The sequence below is a fragment of the Macaca fascicularis genome, chromosome 17 (assembly GCF_037993035.2).
Source record: "Macaca fascicularis isolate 582-1 chromosome 17, T2T-MFA8v1.1".
NCBI classification, from domain to species: Eukaryota; Metazoa; Chordata; class Mammalia; order Primates; family Cercopithecidae; genus Macaca; species Macaca fascicularis.
In genome coordinates this window covers 29038140-29049814 of record NC_088391.1, presented here as the reverse complement: position 1 = coordinate 29049814, position 11675 = coordinate 29038140, and the positions used below count along the sequence as shown (strand labels likewise).

The 11675-nt window shown below is 41.0% G+C and overlaps 1 protein-coding gene across 1 annotated transcript; it reads right to left on the bottom strand.

Annotated features, from left to right (window-relative positions):
* Positions 1-3716: 3716 nt before the first annotated feature.
* On the bottom strand, positions 3717-6443 carry LOC102130169 (cTAGE family member 2-like). The gene is given in 2 exon segments (XM_074021584.1): positions 3717-3945; positions 3947-6443. Coding segments are annotated over 2 exon segments (2412 nt in total). The 5' UTR covers positions 6281-6443; the 3' UTR covers positions 3717-3867.
* Positions 6444-11675: the final 5232 nt, after the last annotated feature.

Sequence of the window (11675 nt, the reverse complement as noted above, 5' to 3'; positions counted from 1 at the left end):
GCCTGTCATTCCAGCTACCGGGGAGGCTGAGACAGGAGGACTGCTTGAGTCCAGGATGTCAAGGCTGCAGTGAGCTATGATTGTCGCACTCCACTCCAGCCTGGGCAACAGAGCAAAATCCAGTCTCAAAAAAAAAAAAAATCTTGTGAATGAAGGGGAAATAACCAAGGCCTTCTCAATTCACTGAAAGGAAGATTTATTTCTCTGTAGCTTTCAAGGACACTCTTAGTATTAAATGAAGAGGGTTTTTAAAAACGGGTAAAAAAGACCAGCATGGTGGCTCCCGCCTGTAATCCCCTATAATTCCAGCACCTTGCAAGGCCAAGACAGGCAGATCACTTGAGGTCAGGAGTTCGAGAGCAGCCTGGCTGATGTGGTGAAACCCTGTCTCTCGTAAAAACACAAAATGGCTGTGAAAGGCTGAACTTTGAGCTTGACCTTAGTGCTTAAGCTATCAGAAAAGTAAATAATGATTCTTATATGCTGTGTTAGAGACTGCTTGTTATCTTCAATATCTGTTCTGTTTTACTCTTCTTTGGTAATGTAATTTTTTGTTTTTAGCTGACCACGTGGCTATAGGGAATAATGATGGTGATTTTTAACCTCATTTGCAGCTAGATACACTATGTTGTTTATTTCTTCTGGCCCACAGGATGTGAGCAGATGTGTTATGTGTCATTTCCAGGAAGTATCATTAAAGGGTGGGATGTGTACCTTCTTCCTAGCTCCCATCTTCTTATGACCAAAATGAGAAGGTAATGCCTACCACCTCCGCAGCCACTTGAACCACAGAGTGATCTACAGAATGGATGCAATGCACAGCAGAGAATGAAATAGAAGGTTTCTTGGTCCCTATCATCATGAAGCTGCCCCGCACTGTTCACCATCAGACCTATACAGTAGAAGAACTAAGTTTCTCTCTTGTACAAACCATTTTTTATTTTGCACACAAACCTAATCCTAACCCTAGTGACTTAAAATGAAGCTTGAAAAGGAACCTAAAAGCTAAGCTTCATTTCAGCACTTTTTAGACTCAAATGATCTCAAAGCCTTTAGTGACTTAACCCTGAGGAGCTTCATACTTACTTGTCCATTTGCTGCTGCTATAATAGAATGCTACAGACTAGGATGTTTACAGATAATTCAGGTTTATGTGGCTTATAATTCTGGAGGCTGGGAAGTCCAAGATCAAAGGTCTGCATCTTGTAAGGGCTGTCTTGCTACATCATAACATGGTGGAAGGCAGCACTTGGCAAGGAAGTACATGAGACAGAGAGAGGAATGTGGCTGAACTCCCAAATTAATGAACACACTCTTGTAAGAACAGCATTAATCCATTCATGAGGGCAGACACCCTCATGACCTAATTGACTCTTAAAGATCTTACCTCTTAGTACTCTTACAATGGCAGTTGAATTTCAACGTGAGTTTTGCAGGGAACATTCAAATCATGGCATTCATTTGTTTATGTAGTTTGGAAACACTACCACAATTTGGGAAAGGAAAAAGGAAATAATTGAGATGGCCAATATCACACAGCTTTTGGATTATTGTTGTTTCACCACAAGCTCCAGGAATCTGCCACCCTTGTTGGAGTTGCCTGGGCACGTCCACAGGGAATTCAGAGGTGTCTCATTTCCTCCAGGGAAGCACTTTTCTCCGCCCCCTTGAGCATGGTGGGTGCAAGTTAGGTTGGTCTGAAAGTGAATGTGCTGCTGTTGGCTGTTCTAACATGTCTGTCATAAGAAGCGACAGAGTGAAATCTCATTACTGAGGACTACACTTCTGTAACAAACTCAAGAAGAAATATATTTCCATAAAAGTTAATGATGCTATAGAAAATTTTTTTAAAGTGAAGAACAACTTCCATGAATAAATTCTCAACTAGTTCAAAAGAGCAGGAACACAATTTGAAATGCATGATGATTACCAAAACATCAGGAGTTCAGTCTAGGTCCTGCTGCTTACCCCAAAGAAAGCCAATCACTGAGACAATGATTGACTCAAAGATCACCCCAGAGTTCAAAGTGGCTGCTGAGGCTCTAGGCATTACCTCTTGCCAAGGAAGAAGGCTTTAATCAGGTGCTGCAGCTGAGAAGATGGAGATCAGTCTCAACTCCATCTCCCTGGACAACTAAAATTAGGGGTTTATATAGCAAGGAAGAAATGTAACAATGTGTAGGAAAATGGGAACTCTTGAGAGGCCTAAGGAAGAAATCACAATGAATGAGGGGTCTGGCATCTCATTGTCTGCATGTGGTGATCTAGTGAGTTTCAGTTCTTTATACTTTTTGAGAAGTCTGGGGTCCTTTACTGAGGAAGGAACTCAGATAAAACAAATATAAGTTTCAGGCTTTAAGACCAGAGGGGTAAATTTCTATCTTCATCAGAAAGAACTGTCTTTGGGACTACTGGGTGCATTTCAGTCCCCTCTTTTATCAATTCCTCATTTTTGGGAAATCTGGTCATAGATCTTTCCGGCTGCTCTTTCGTAATATCTAAGGCAGATATTACTTCTAAAATCACAGGGTATACAGCCTGTAGTGATATTATTCATAATATCTAAGGCAGATATTACTCCTAATATCACAGTGGGGGTACACCCTGTAATGATATTATTTGTAATTTCTAAGGGAGGTATTTATCCAATATCACAGGGGTGGACATCCTTTGAAAATATAATTTGTAATGTCTAAGAGAGATATTACTCCTAATATCTTCTTTTAGATATTAGAAATAATATCACAGGGTGTGCATTCACCCTGTGGTGATATTAGGAGTAATATCTTCTTTAAAATATTACTAAGGTTTTACATGACCTTGTGGCTTCTGCTGTCTTGAATGGCCTTTGACATCCCCTACGGGAGCTCACTCTAGAGGCCTTCATCAGAGGCCACGTGAAGACAGAGGCTCTGATACCATATTAACCATATTTTTTAATGTATCCTGACGCTGTGACATCTAGGGCCTTGCTGACCTTGCCAGGCCTGTCCCTCCCAGGGTTAGCCAGTTCCTAGAGACAGTAAACAACTTGCCCATGAGCGTGCTTTTCACACACAAGCTAACCAGTCCAGAGCTCGTGCCCCCAGTTACCTACTCCATCAGCCTTCCACAGGACTCACACACTCTAGGCCACTGTTCCTCTGCCCTAAGCACCCCAGGGCCAGGTACCTGACAACTAGGGACAGCCCCTATACCCAGAGCCTGCTGAAATTACTCAAACTTAATAGCTAACCTTAACCCTGCTCATCTTGCCTCACTCCTTCCCGTGGAAACCACCATAAAGGCTCTGCCCATGTTTTTCCATCACTCCTGCCTTCTCGCTGACCATAGTGCCTCCCTATATGGTGCTGCATGGCACAGCACTTTCCCTTCTCTTGGGATCTGTGAGTAACAAACTCTTTTCAGTGGCAATCAACTCTTGATCTGTCGGTCTCTCCATGCCTGAAGAATAATGCAACCCATATATATTTTTAAATCAACTAAAATTTATTTAATTAAGCATAAAGTTACTTTCACATTTGGCTACACCCACAGTAAATACAGTTCTTGGCATAAGGCCATGGCCTTTAAAATTTAAAGCCTCCCCACCCGCAAAATTACATATATAAAACTCCCACTATTGTTTCTATAATAGTGGATTTGTTCATCAAATTAAAATAGTTATACTATCTAGAATAAAATAAAATGGAAATAATTTACTCATAAGATTCATATTTAAATCATCCTTATTTACAATATACTATCCTGAGAATTATAATTCCATTAAGTTTCAATTTGAGCAAAGTGTAATCATTGAAGTAACAGCAGTTACTTCAACTGAAATGAGAACAGTCAAAATGACTTTTGAAGAGAGCAAAAATATTGTCAGGTTTCTTGCCGTGATTCTGGATCTTCAGTAGCAGGCTCATTTGAAGGCAGACTCAACCCTGAAGGGAACTCGCTCTATCTTCAGAATGTGGGGGTGGGGGGGGCAAAATCCAGGTCTTGGGGGAAGGTAAGGAGGAAAACCCCTCGGTGGATAGACATTTCTCATTGCAAATGGAGCACGTGGTGGACCTGGGACATCCCTTGGTGGCAAATAATCTGGAGAAGCTCCAAACATGGTTCCTGGAGGAGGTGGAGGGAAAGGAGGTCCTCTTCTCATGAACGGGCCCCTCATATCCACTGGCAACAATGGATCTCTGATTGGAGCGAGAGCTGGAGGAACAAAGCCCGGGCCAGTTGCTTCATTTTCAGCGGGGAGAGATGAATCAGGCACATTTAAATTACCAAGATTATCTTTGGTATCATTTCTACTGGATTCCATTTCTGAAGGCATTGACCCATCCATTTTATCCGAAGAAGGCATATTAAAACTTCCGAGTTCTGCTGGTCCAGAGTGTCTAGCAGAATTAGAATAAAATGTGTCTTGCCTTTGTGGAGGAAGAGCTGAATCAGGATATGATTGTCCTGGTGGAGGAAACATCATCCTACGGTCCTGTTCCCACGGAGGCGACAGGCACCCAGTGTCAGAAGGAGCCCTATGAGGACTGGTTAACCTCTCACAGCTTGATTCTCCTCTTTCATTGGTAATCTGATGGTCCAGAGGATTCCCTGGGCCTCTTGGGCCTCTTCCTCCTCCCGCTGGAAGCAAAGGTGAGAGTCTCCGTGGACCCTCCGACAAAGCTGGAGGATAGAGAAAAGCTCTCATTTCAGATGAAGGCCGACCCAGTGGAGAGGGACCATATGAGGAATGCTGTCTGCCAAATGCTGTATTTGGAACATCAAGCGCATAAGGATCTTTTTCTAAAAGTTTCATTTTAAACTCTGTTTCGGCTAATTTTTGTCTGTTGTGAGCATTTTCTTTCCTTAAATCATTGAGGTTTCTTTCAGCAATCCAAGCTGCAAAACAATTACCATCTACTTTTTTCTTATAGGAAATAATCTTCCCTTGATAAAAATGAAGAACTCTCTCAAATTGTTCTTCCAGATCTTTGGCTCGCTTTCTGCAGGTCTCCAGCTCTCCAGTGCCATGGCTGATCGTTTCGTCTGCTTTAGAAAGTTTCTCATTCTCTGACCGGTTATTTTCCTCTACTATTAATTTCCTGTATAGCTTCATTCTATTTTCTTGATATAATTCTGTCATTACCTTTAGTTTCTGTTGAAGCTTCTGATTCTCACTTTCAAACTGTGTGTTTTCTGACTGCAAAGATGCTTGTTCCGTCTGAAGGTTTTTAATATGCTCTCTGAGTTCCTTCTTGGTTTCATCAACTTCAGATAACTGAATATAAAGTTCGTTTCTTTCTCCTTCTAAGGTTGTTAAAGAATCATTTAACTTAGCTGCACGAATCAGTTTCTTCAAAGCTCGTTTTGGAGGATTGTCTAAGTTAGCACTATCTTCTGATTCACCGTTCATTTCGAATTCCAAGTTACCATCATCTGTTATGTCTTCTTCCAGCATAGCACCCAGATCTTTCATCTTTCGCAAGCGTTCAGTCAGAGTCTTGATGTGATTTTCTTCACCATTTAGAACTTGTTCTGCATGTACTTTGGAGTCTTCAAATGTTATTTTCTGTTTATTAAGTTCACTCACTTGTTCTTTCCATACTTCAGCTTCTTGCAAAAGCTGTTTCTGGCTTTCCCGAAGTTGAGAATTTTCATTCAAAGCATCTTGTATTGCTATCTTCAGTTGTTCTTCATTCATTTGAAATCTCTTCAAGGTCATTTTGGCTTCAGCTACTTGGGATTTGAGGGATTTTGACTCATCTTCTAGAGACTGTATGCCTTTGGAAATATCCGCCATCAATTCATCTTGTTCAGAATGTTTCGATTTCTCTTCTTTTAACTCTTTTTCTAGACAGAGTATTTCATGCTCAAGTTCAGAATTGGACCTGTTCAGCTTTTCACAGGTTGCCTCCAAATTTTGTTCTTCTGTTGCCTCCTTCTCAGAGCTGGCATCCTCTAAAGATGACTCTACTTCATAGGCTTCATACTCTTTTTGAACAAGGCTAAACTTTTCAAGTAATCTACATTTTTCTTCAATTAGTCCAGAAAGAGCCTCAGCAAGGTTTTTCTCTCTTCCCGCATAAAGCCGACTCCTAACCGATCTAAAACTTCTCCACAAGAAAAAGGGAACAGCAAAAAATCCAACGACAGCTGCACATATCACCAATTCCCATGGAAAACCATAAGGAGTCGAATCTGGTCTCCTGCCTTCAGGCAGTGTTGCCATAACCCTGCTTGGCTCCTCCAGGACCAGCCCCCAGTAAGGCTGAGGGGTAGTCCCGGGCTCCTCCATAGCGCCAAGGCTGCTCTGGCGGTGGCCACCGCAGTAACCCAGACCGTCCGGGCCACAGTTAGCCGCGAAGAACACACAGGCTTAGGTTAGGAACAGAATCTGCACCTGGCAACCGGAGCAGACCACTGCGGTTCCGGCTGCGGGGGGAGCTGGGGGACGCGGGAACCCACAGACCTTAGGGGGACGCGGGAACCCACAGACCTCACAGGCCCATAGAAAACGTACAGTAAAAATATAGCATTAAAGATTTTTTTTAAAAGATATCCTTCTATAGAGTACTTATCATAAATAAATGGAGCTTGCAAGATTGAAAATTGCTGTGGATTAGTTAGTAAGTGGTGAGTGAATGTGAAGGCCTAGGGCATTACTGTACACTACTGCAGCCTTCACAAGCACTGCACACGTAAGCCACACTAATTAATTAAAATTGTTTTAGTCAATATAAATCAACCTTAGCTTACTGTAACTCTTTTGCTTTATAAATGTTTAAATTTTTTTAACTTTTTTACTTTTTTGTAATAACACTTCACTTACAACCACATTGTATAGCTGTACAAAAATATTTTCTTTATATCCTTACTTTGTAAGCTTTTTTCTTTTTTTTTTTTTTTTTTTTTTTTACTTTTTAATAGTTTTTTATTAAAAACCAAGACATAGACACACACATTAGCCTCAGCCTACACAGGGTCAGGATCATCAATATCAGTGTCTTCCACCTCCACATCTTGTCCCACTGGAAGGCCTTCAGGGTGGATAACACGCATGGAGCTGTTGCCTCCTATGATAACAATGCCCTCTTTTGGATACTTCCTGAAGGACCTGCCTGAGGCTGTTTTACGGTTAACTTCTAACCGTACACTCTAAAATAATGACAAAAATTATAGTACAGGTTGGTCCAGTGATAGTGGGTTATCACAACTTACAACATTTAGTGTCACTAAAGTTGGTATAAAACCCTCCACTGCCAAATTTAAATGGTTTACAGTTTTTGTGTGTTTTTTTCTTTTTGTTTTGTTTTTTGAAAAAAATAGGCTGGGTGCACTGGCTCATGACTGTAATCCCAGCACTTTGGGAGGCTGATGCAACCAGATCACTTGAGGTCAGGATTTCAAGACCAGCCTGGCCAATATACTGAAACGTCTCTATTAAAAACACAAAATTAGTTGGGCATGGTGGTGCACACCTGTAATCCCAGCTACTCAGGAGGCTGAGGTAGGAGAATCACTTGGACCAGGAGACAGAGGTTGCAGTGAGCTAAGATAGCACCACTGCATTTCAGCCTGGGCAATAGAGCGAGACCCAATCTTAAAAAAAGAATAATATAGTATATACATAAATATCAATTCCTCATTCATGAGGAATCTTGTTGATCATTCCAGTTTCTTCATATTGAGGAGGGGCATCCTGGGCAACCTCATACCATGGGTAACTATGTTGTCCCCCAGGAATCACAGGTTAATCTAATACTGTCCTTTTCTTCTGAAACAATCTTTCTTTTTCCAGTCCCCTACTTCCACCAAAGACAAATGTCAGCAAGACAAACCTACCTGCACAATAAGCTGCAGTCCCATAAACGTGGCCTGATTACCCCAGAAAGTGCAGCAAGAATTACTGTCCACATAGGCTCTCCTAAATTGGCCTTGCTGGAACCTCTCACAAGGTCATTTCAGTCAAAGACCTGGGTAAATAGCCAGTTCATCCACCTGTGTCACAGTATAAAATACAATAGATTCTTATTGAACTTATGCAAACAAACACATTGCCATTAATTAAGAATAATCACAAATAATTTACAAATGAAGAAATTAGGCATAGAGAGAACTATACCTCAAATTCTGTTTGAGGAAAGCACATTGTATTCAATATACTTAAAGTCTACTCAGAGGCAATAAAAGCTCCAAAGAAAAAAATTCTCCAGGCTCTGAAAAACAAAACAAAAAAAATCAGCAATATTTCAAATGAAAAAACCATAAAAAATTATTTAGTCTCCATTAATTCAGTCCATGCAATCAACTTCTCGTATGCTTCATATTGAGTTAGCAATCTTTATGAACATATCAGCATTTCAGTTAGTGCCCTGGAAGTTTTCTCTCTAATCCAATGGCACAGTCTACAAAGTTATCAGAAACCTGCATTCGAGAGGTTGAATTTTTCATAAACTTCCCCAAGGAAGAAAGCCCTGGACTGTAGCTGATTATAAGTCACTTTTTGAGAAGGATCAAAGCAAAACTACAATTGTGGATGACTAAAGTTTTAAGACAGCCATAGTTAAAGGCACAGTTAACGAGGGTATTTTGTTATTCCTGTGGCATACAAGTTAACATAATAATAATAATAGTGTGACAACATATATTAAGACATATCAGAATTTTAGAACTCTCATATCATCCCGGAACTTCAGGAGGCCAAGGTGGGTGGATCACCTGAGGTCAGGAGTTCAAGACCAGTTTCGTCAACATGGCAAAACCTTACATCCACTAAACATAGAAAAATCAGTTGGACATCATGACTCATGCCTGTAATCCCGGCTACTTGGAAGCCTGAGGCACAAAAATCACTTGAACCTGGGAGGCATAGGCTGCAGTGAGCTGAGATTGTGCCACTGCACTCCAGCCTAGGCAACAGAGCAAGACCCATCTAAAAATAAATAAATAAATAAATAAATAAATAAATAAATAAATAAATCCCAAAGGAAGCTGAACACCACCTCTGATTGACAATGCTTCCTACATAATTCTAACATAACAAACAAGCCAAATAAATGTAATATATCCCTCTTGGACTTCAGGGAACCTTATACCCAAAAAAGTTAGTTTGAGGTCAAAAAGACTGAATTTAGAACTTGAAATTTTGCCATTGGAAAGTTTGTCAGAGATGAAAGTTTTGAGACACCTGACATCACAAAATAGGATTATACAGGTCACTATAAAATAGCCATTCATTTAGCAAAAATGATAATACAAAACAGCTTACCCTTTGATAGTGAGGAGACTCAGCTTCCCAAACAATAAGCCCTAATAAAGACAGCATGAGGCCAACTAAGAGGGAGAGACTCTCTTTTTCTGTAGTTTTACCCAAAAATCTCTTATCTCTTACATGAACATTTTGTTGAAGAGAAAACCAAATTTTACCTTTATATGGTATATTATTAATGTTAAAACTAATTTTAATAAAACCTTATAAACAAATCTATCCGATTGTAATCAGTTTGATCATAAGGTAAGATTTCCATAAACTTTTTATAATCTTTTACAATTTTCTGTTAAGGAGTAGATTAATGCTCCAGGAAGGCCCAGACGCTGGCCTTGCTTCAGTGTGGTTTTGGTGTTAATGTTTAATTTATAGAAAAACTGAAATAATTTTTTTTTTTTTGAGACAGAGTCTTGCTCTGTCACCCATGCTGAAGTACAGTGGCATGATCTTGGCTCACTGCAAGCTCCGCCTCCCAGATTCATGCCATTCTCCTGCCTCAGCCTCCCGAGTAGCTGGGACTACAGGTGCCTGCCACCACACCTGGCTAATTTTTTTTTGTATTTTTAGTAGAGATGGGGTTTCACGGTGTTAGCCAGGATGGTATCGATCTCTTGACCTTGTGATCCACCCACCTCAGTCTCCCAAAGTGCTGGGATTAGAGGCGTGAGCCACTGCACCTGGCCCTGAACTAATCTTATCCCTCAAAACCAGCCCTTACAATCTCATGTGCCTACCTCTTCTGCAGTAGTCCCTGAGCCTAGAGGGATTGAATAGTTTTAATTTTCTGGCCCTGTGTCTTTTTTTTTTTTTTCTGAAATGGACTGTGGCTCTGCCACCCAGGCTGGAGTGCAATGGCACAATCTCGTCTCACTGCAAACTCCGCCTCCCAGGTCCAAGCGATTCTCCTGCCTCAGTCTCCCGAGTAGCTGGGATCGCAGGTGTCTGCCACCATGCCCAGCTAATTTTTGTATTTTCAGTAGAGATGGGGTTTCACCATTTTGGTCAGGCTGGTCTCGACATCCTGACCTCAGGTGATCCACCCACCTCGGCCTCCCAAAATGCTGGGATTACAGGCGTGAGCCACTGTGCCCAGCCAGCCCTGTGTCTTTTGAAAGCAGATCACGGCTGGGCACAGTAGCTCATGCTGGCAGATCACGTTAGGTCAGGAATTCAAGACCAGCCTGACCAACATGGTGAAACTCCATCTCTGCTAAAAGTACAAAAATTAGTCGGGCATGGTGGCACATGCCTGTAAGCCCAGGTACTCAGAGGCTGGAAGCAGAAGAATTGCTTGAGCCCAAGAGGTGGAGGTTGCAGTGAGCCAAGATTGCACCACTGCACTCCAGCCTGGGTGACAGAGTGAGGCTCCATCTCAAAAAAAAAAAAAAAAAACCAATCATTTTGATTGTCAGTTTCTCCCGGGTCTGACGACAAGGCTTTGACTGGTGTCAATGCTCAAGATTAAGCAGGAGTCGGTGCCTTCTTCAGACCCAAGAGTCAAAGCCCTGTAATTTAACAGCACAAGGATTAGTTAATAGATATTTTTACTGCAGAAAATCCTATCATTCTAATACGTCACAAATTAAAGCACTGTGATTTGGGGTTTAGGAGCTACTGCCTGCAGCACTTCAAACCACAGTATTAAAGTAGTTAGGCTATTCATTGCATATGCCTAATTGCTAGCATTCTAGTGACAGATTTGTGGCTAAAAGCATAAAAAATGTGATAGGTCCTACGCGGAACTTATCAAAGTAAGACAACTAACATTTCTCTCCATCACTAAAATATGGTAAATACAAATACCAGTTTTGGAAATTCAGTATGAGGATAAATAATCTCCTTTCACTTAAATGCTATACAACAAAACAAGCACAAAGTAAGAACAAGCGCACAATAATTTCTTTTCAGCTATTTAAAAGAGCATCATTGTCAGGTATGGTGGCTCACACCTGTAATGCCAGCACTTTGGGAAGCTGAGGAGGGCATATCACTTGAGGCCAGGAGTTCAAGACCAGCCCAGTCAACATTGTGAAATCCTGTCTTTACTAAAAACATAAAAAAATTAGCCAAGCATGGTGGCACGTGCCTGTAATACCAGCTACTTGGGAGGCTGAGGCACGAGAATCATTTGAACCCGGGAGGTGAAAGTTGCAGTGAACCCAGATCATGCAATTGCACTCCAGCCTGGATGACAGAGTAAGATTCCATCTCAAAAATAAAATAAAATAAATAAATAAAAGAGCATCATCATACATTTCCAAGATTGGTTTCTAGATACAGTACTGTCAACTGACTAGGTAACTTTCACCACTAAAATTTTCAAACCAATGAAACACTTGTGGATATTTTGTTTTCAAGTATACATAGGAAGGCCCATCAGTGATAAACACCTTGGGATCAAAAATCACTAGAAAGTCTCATA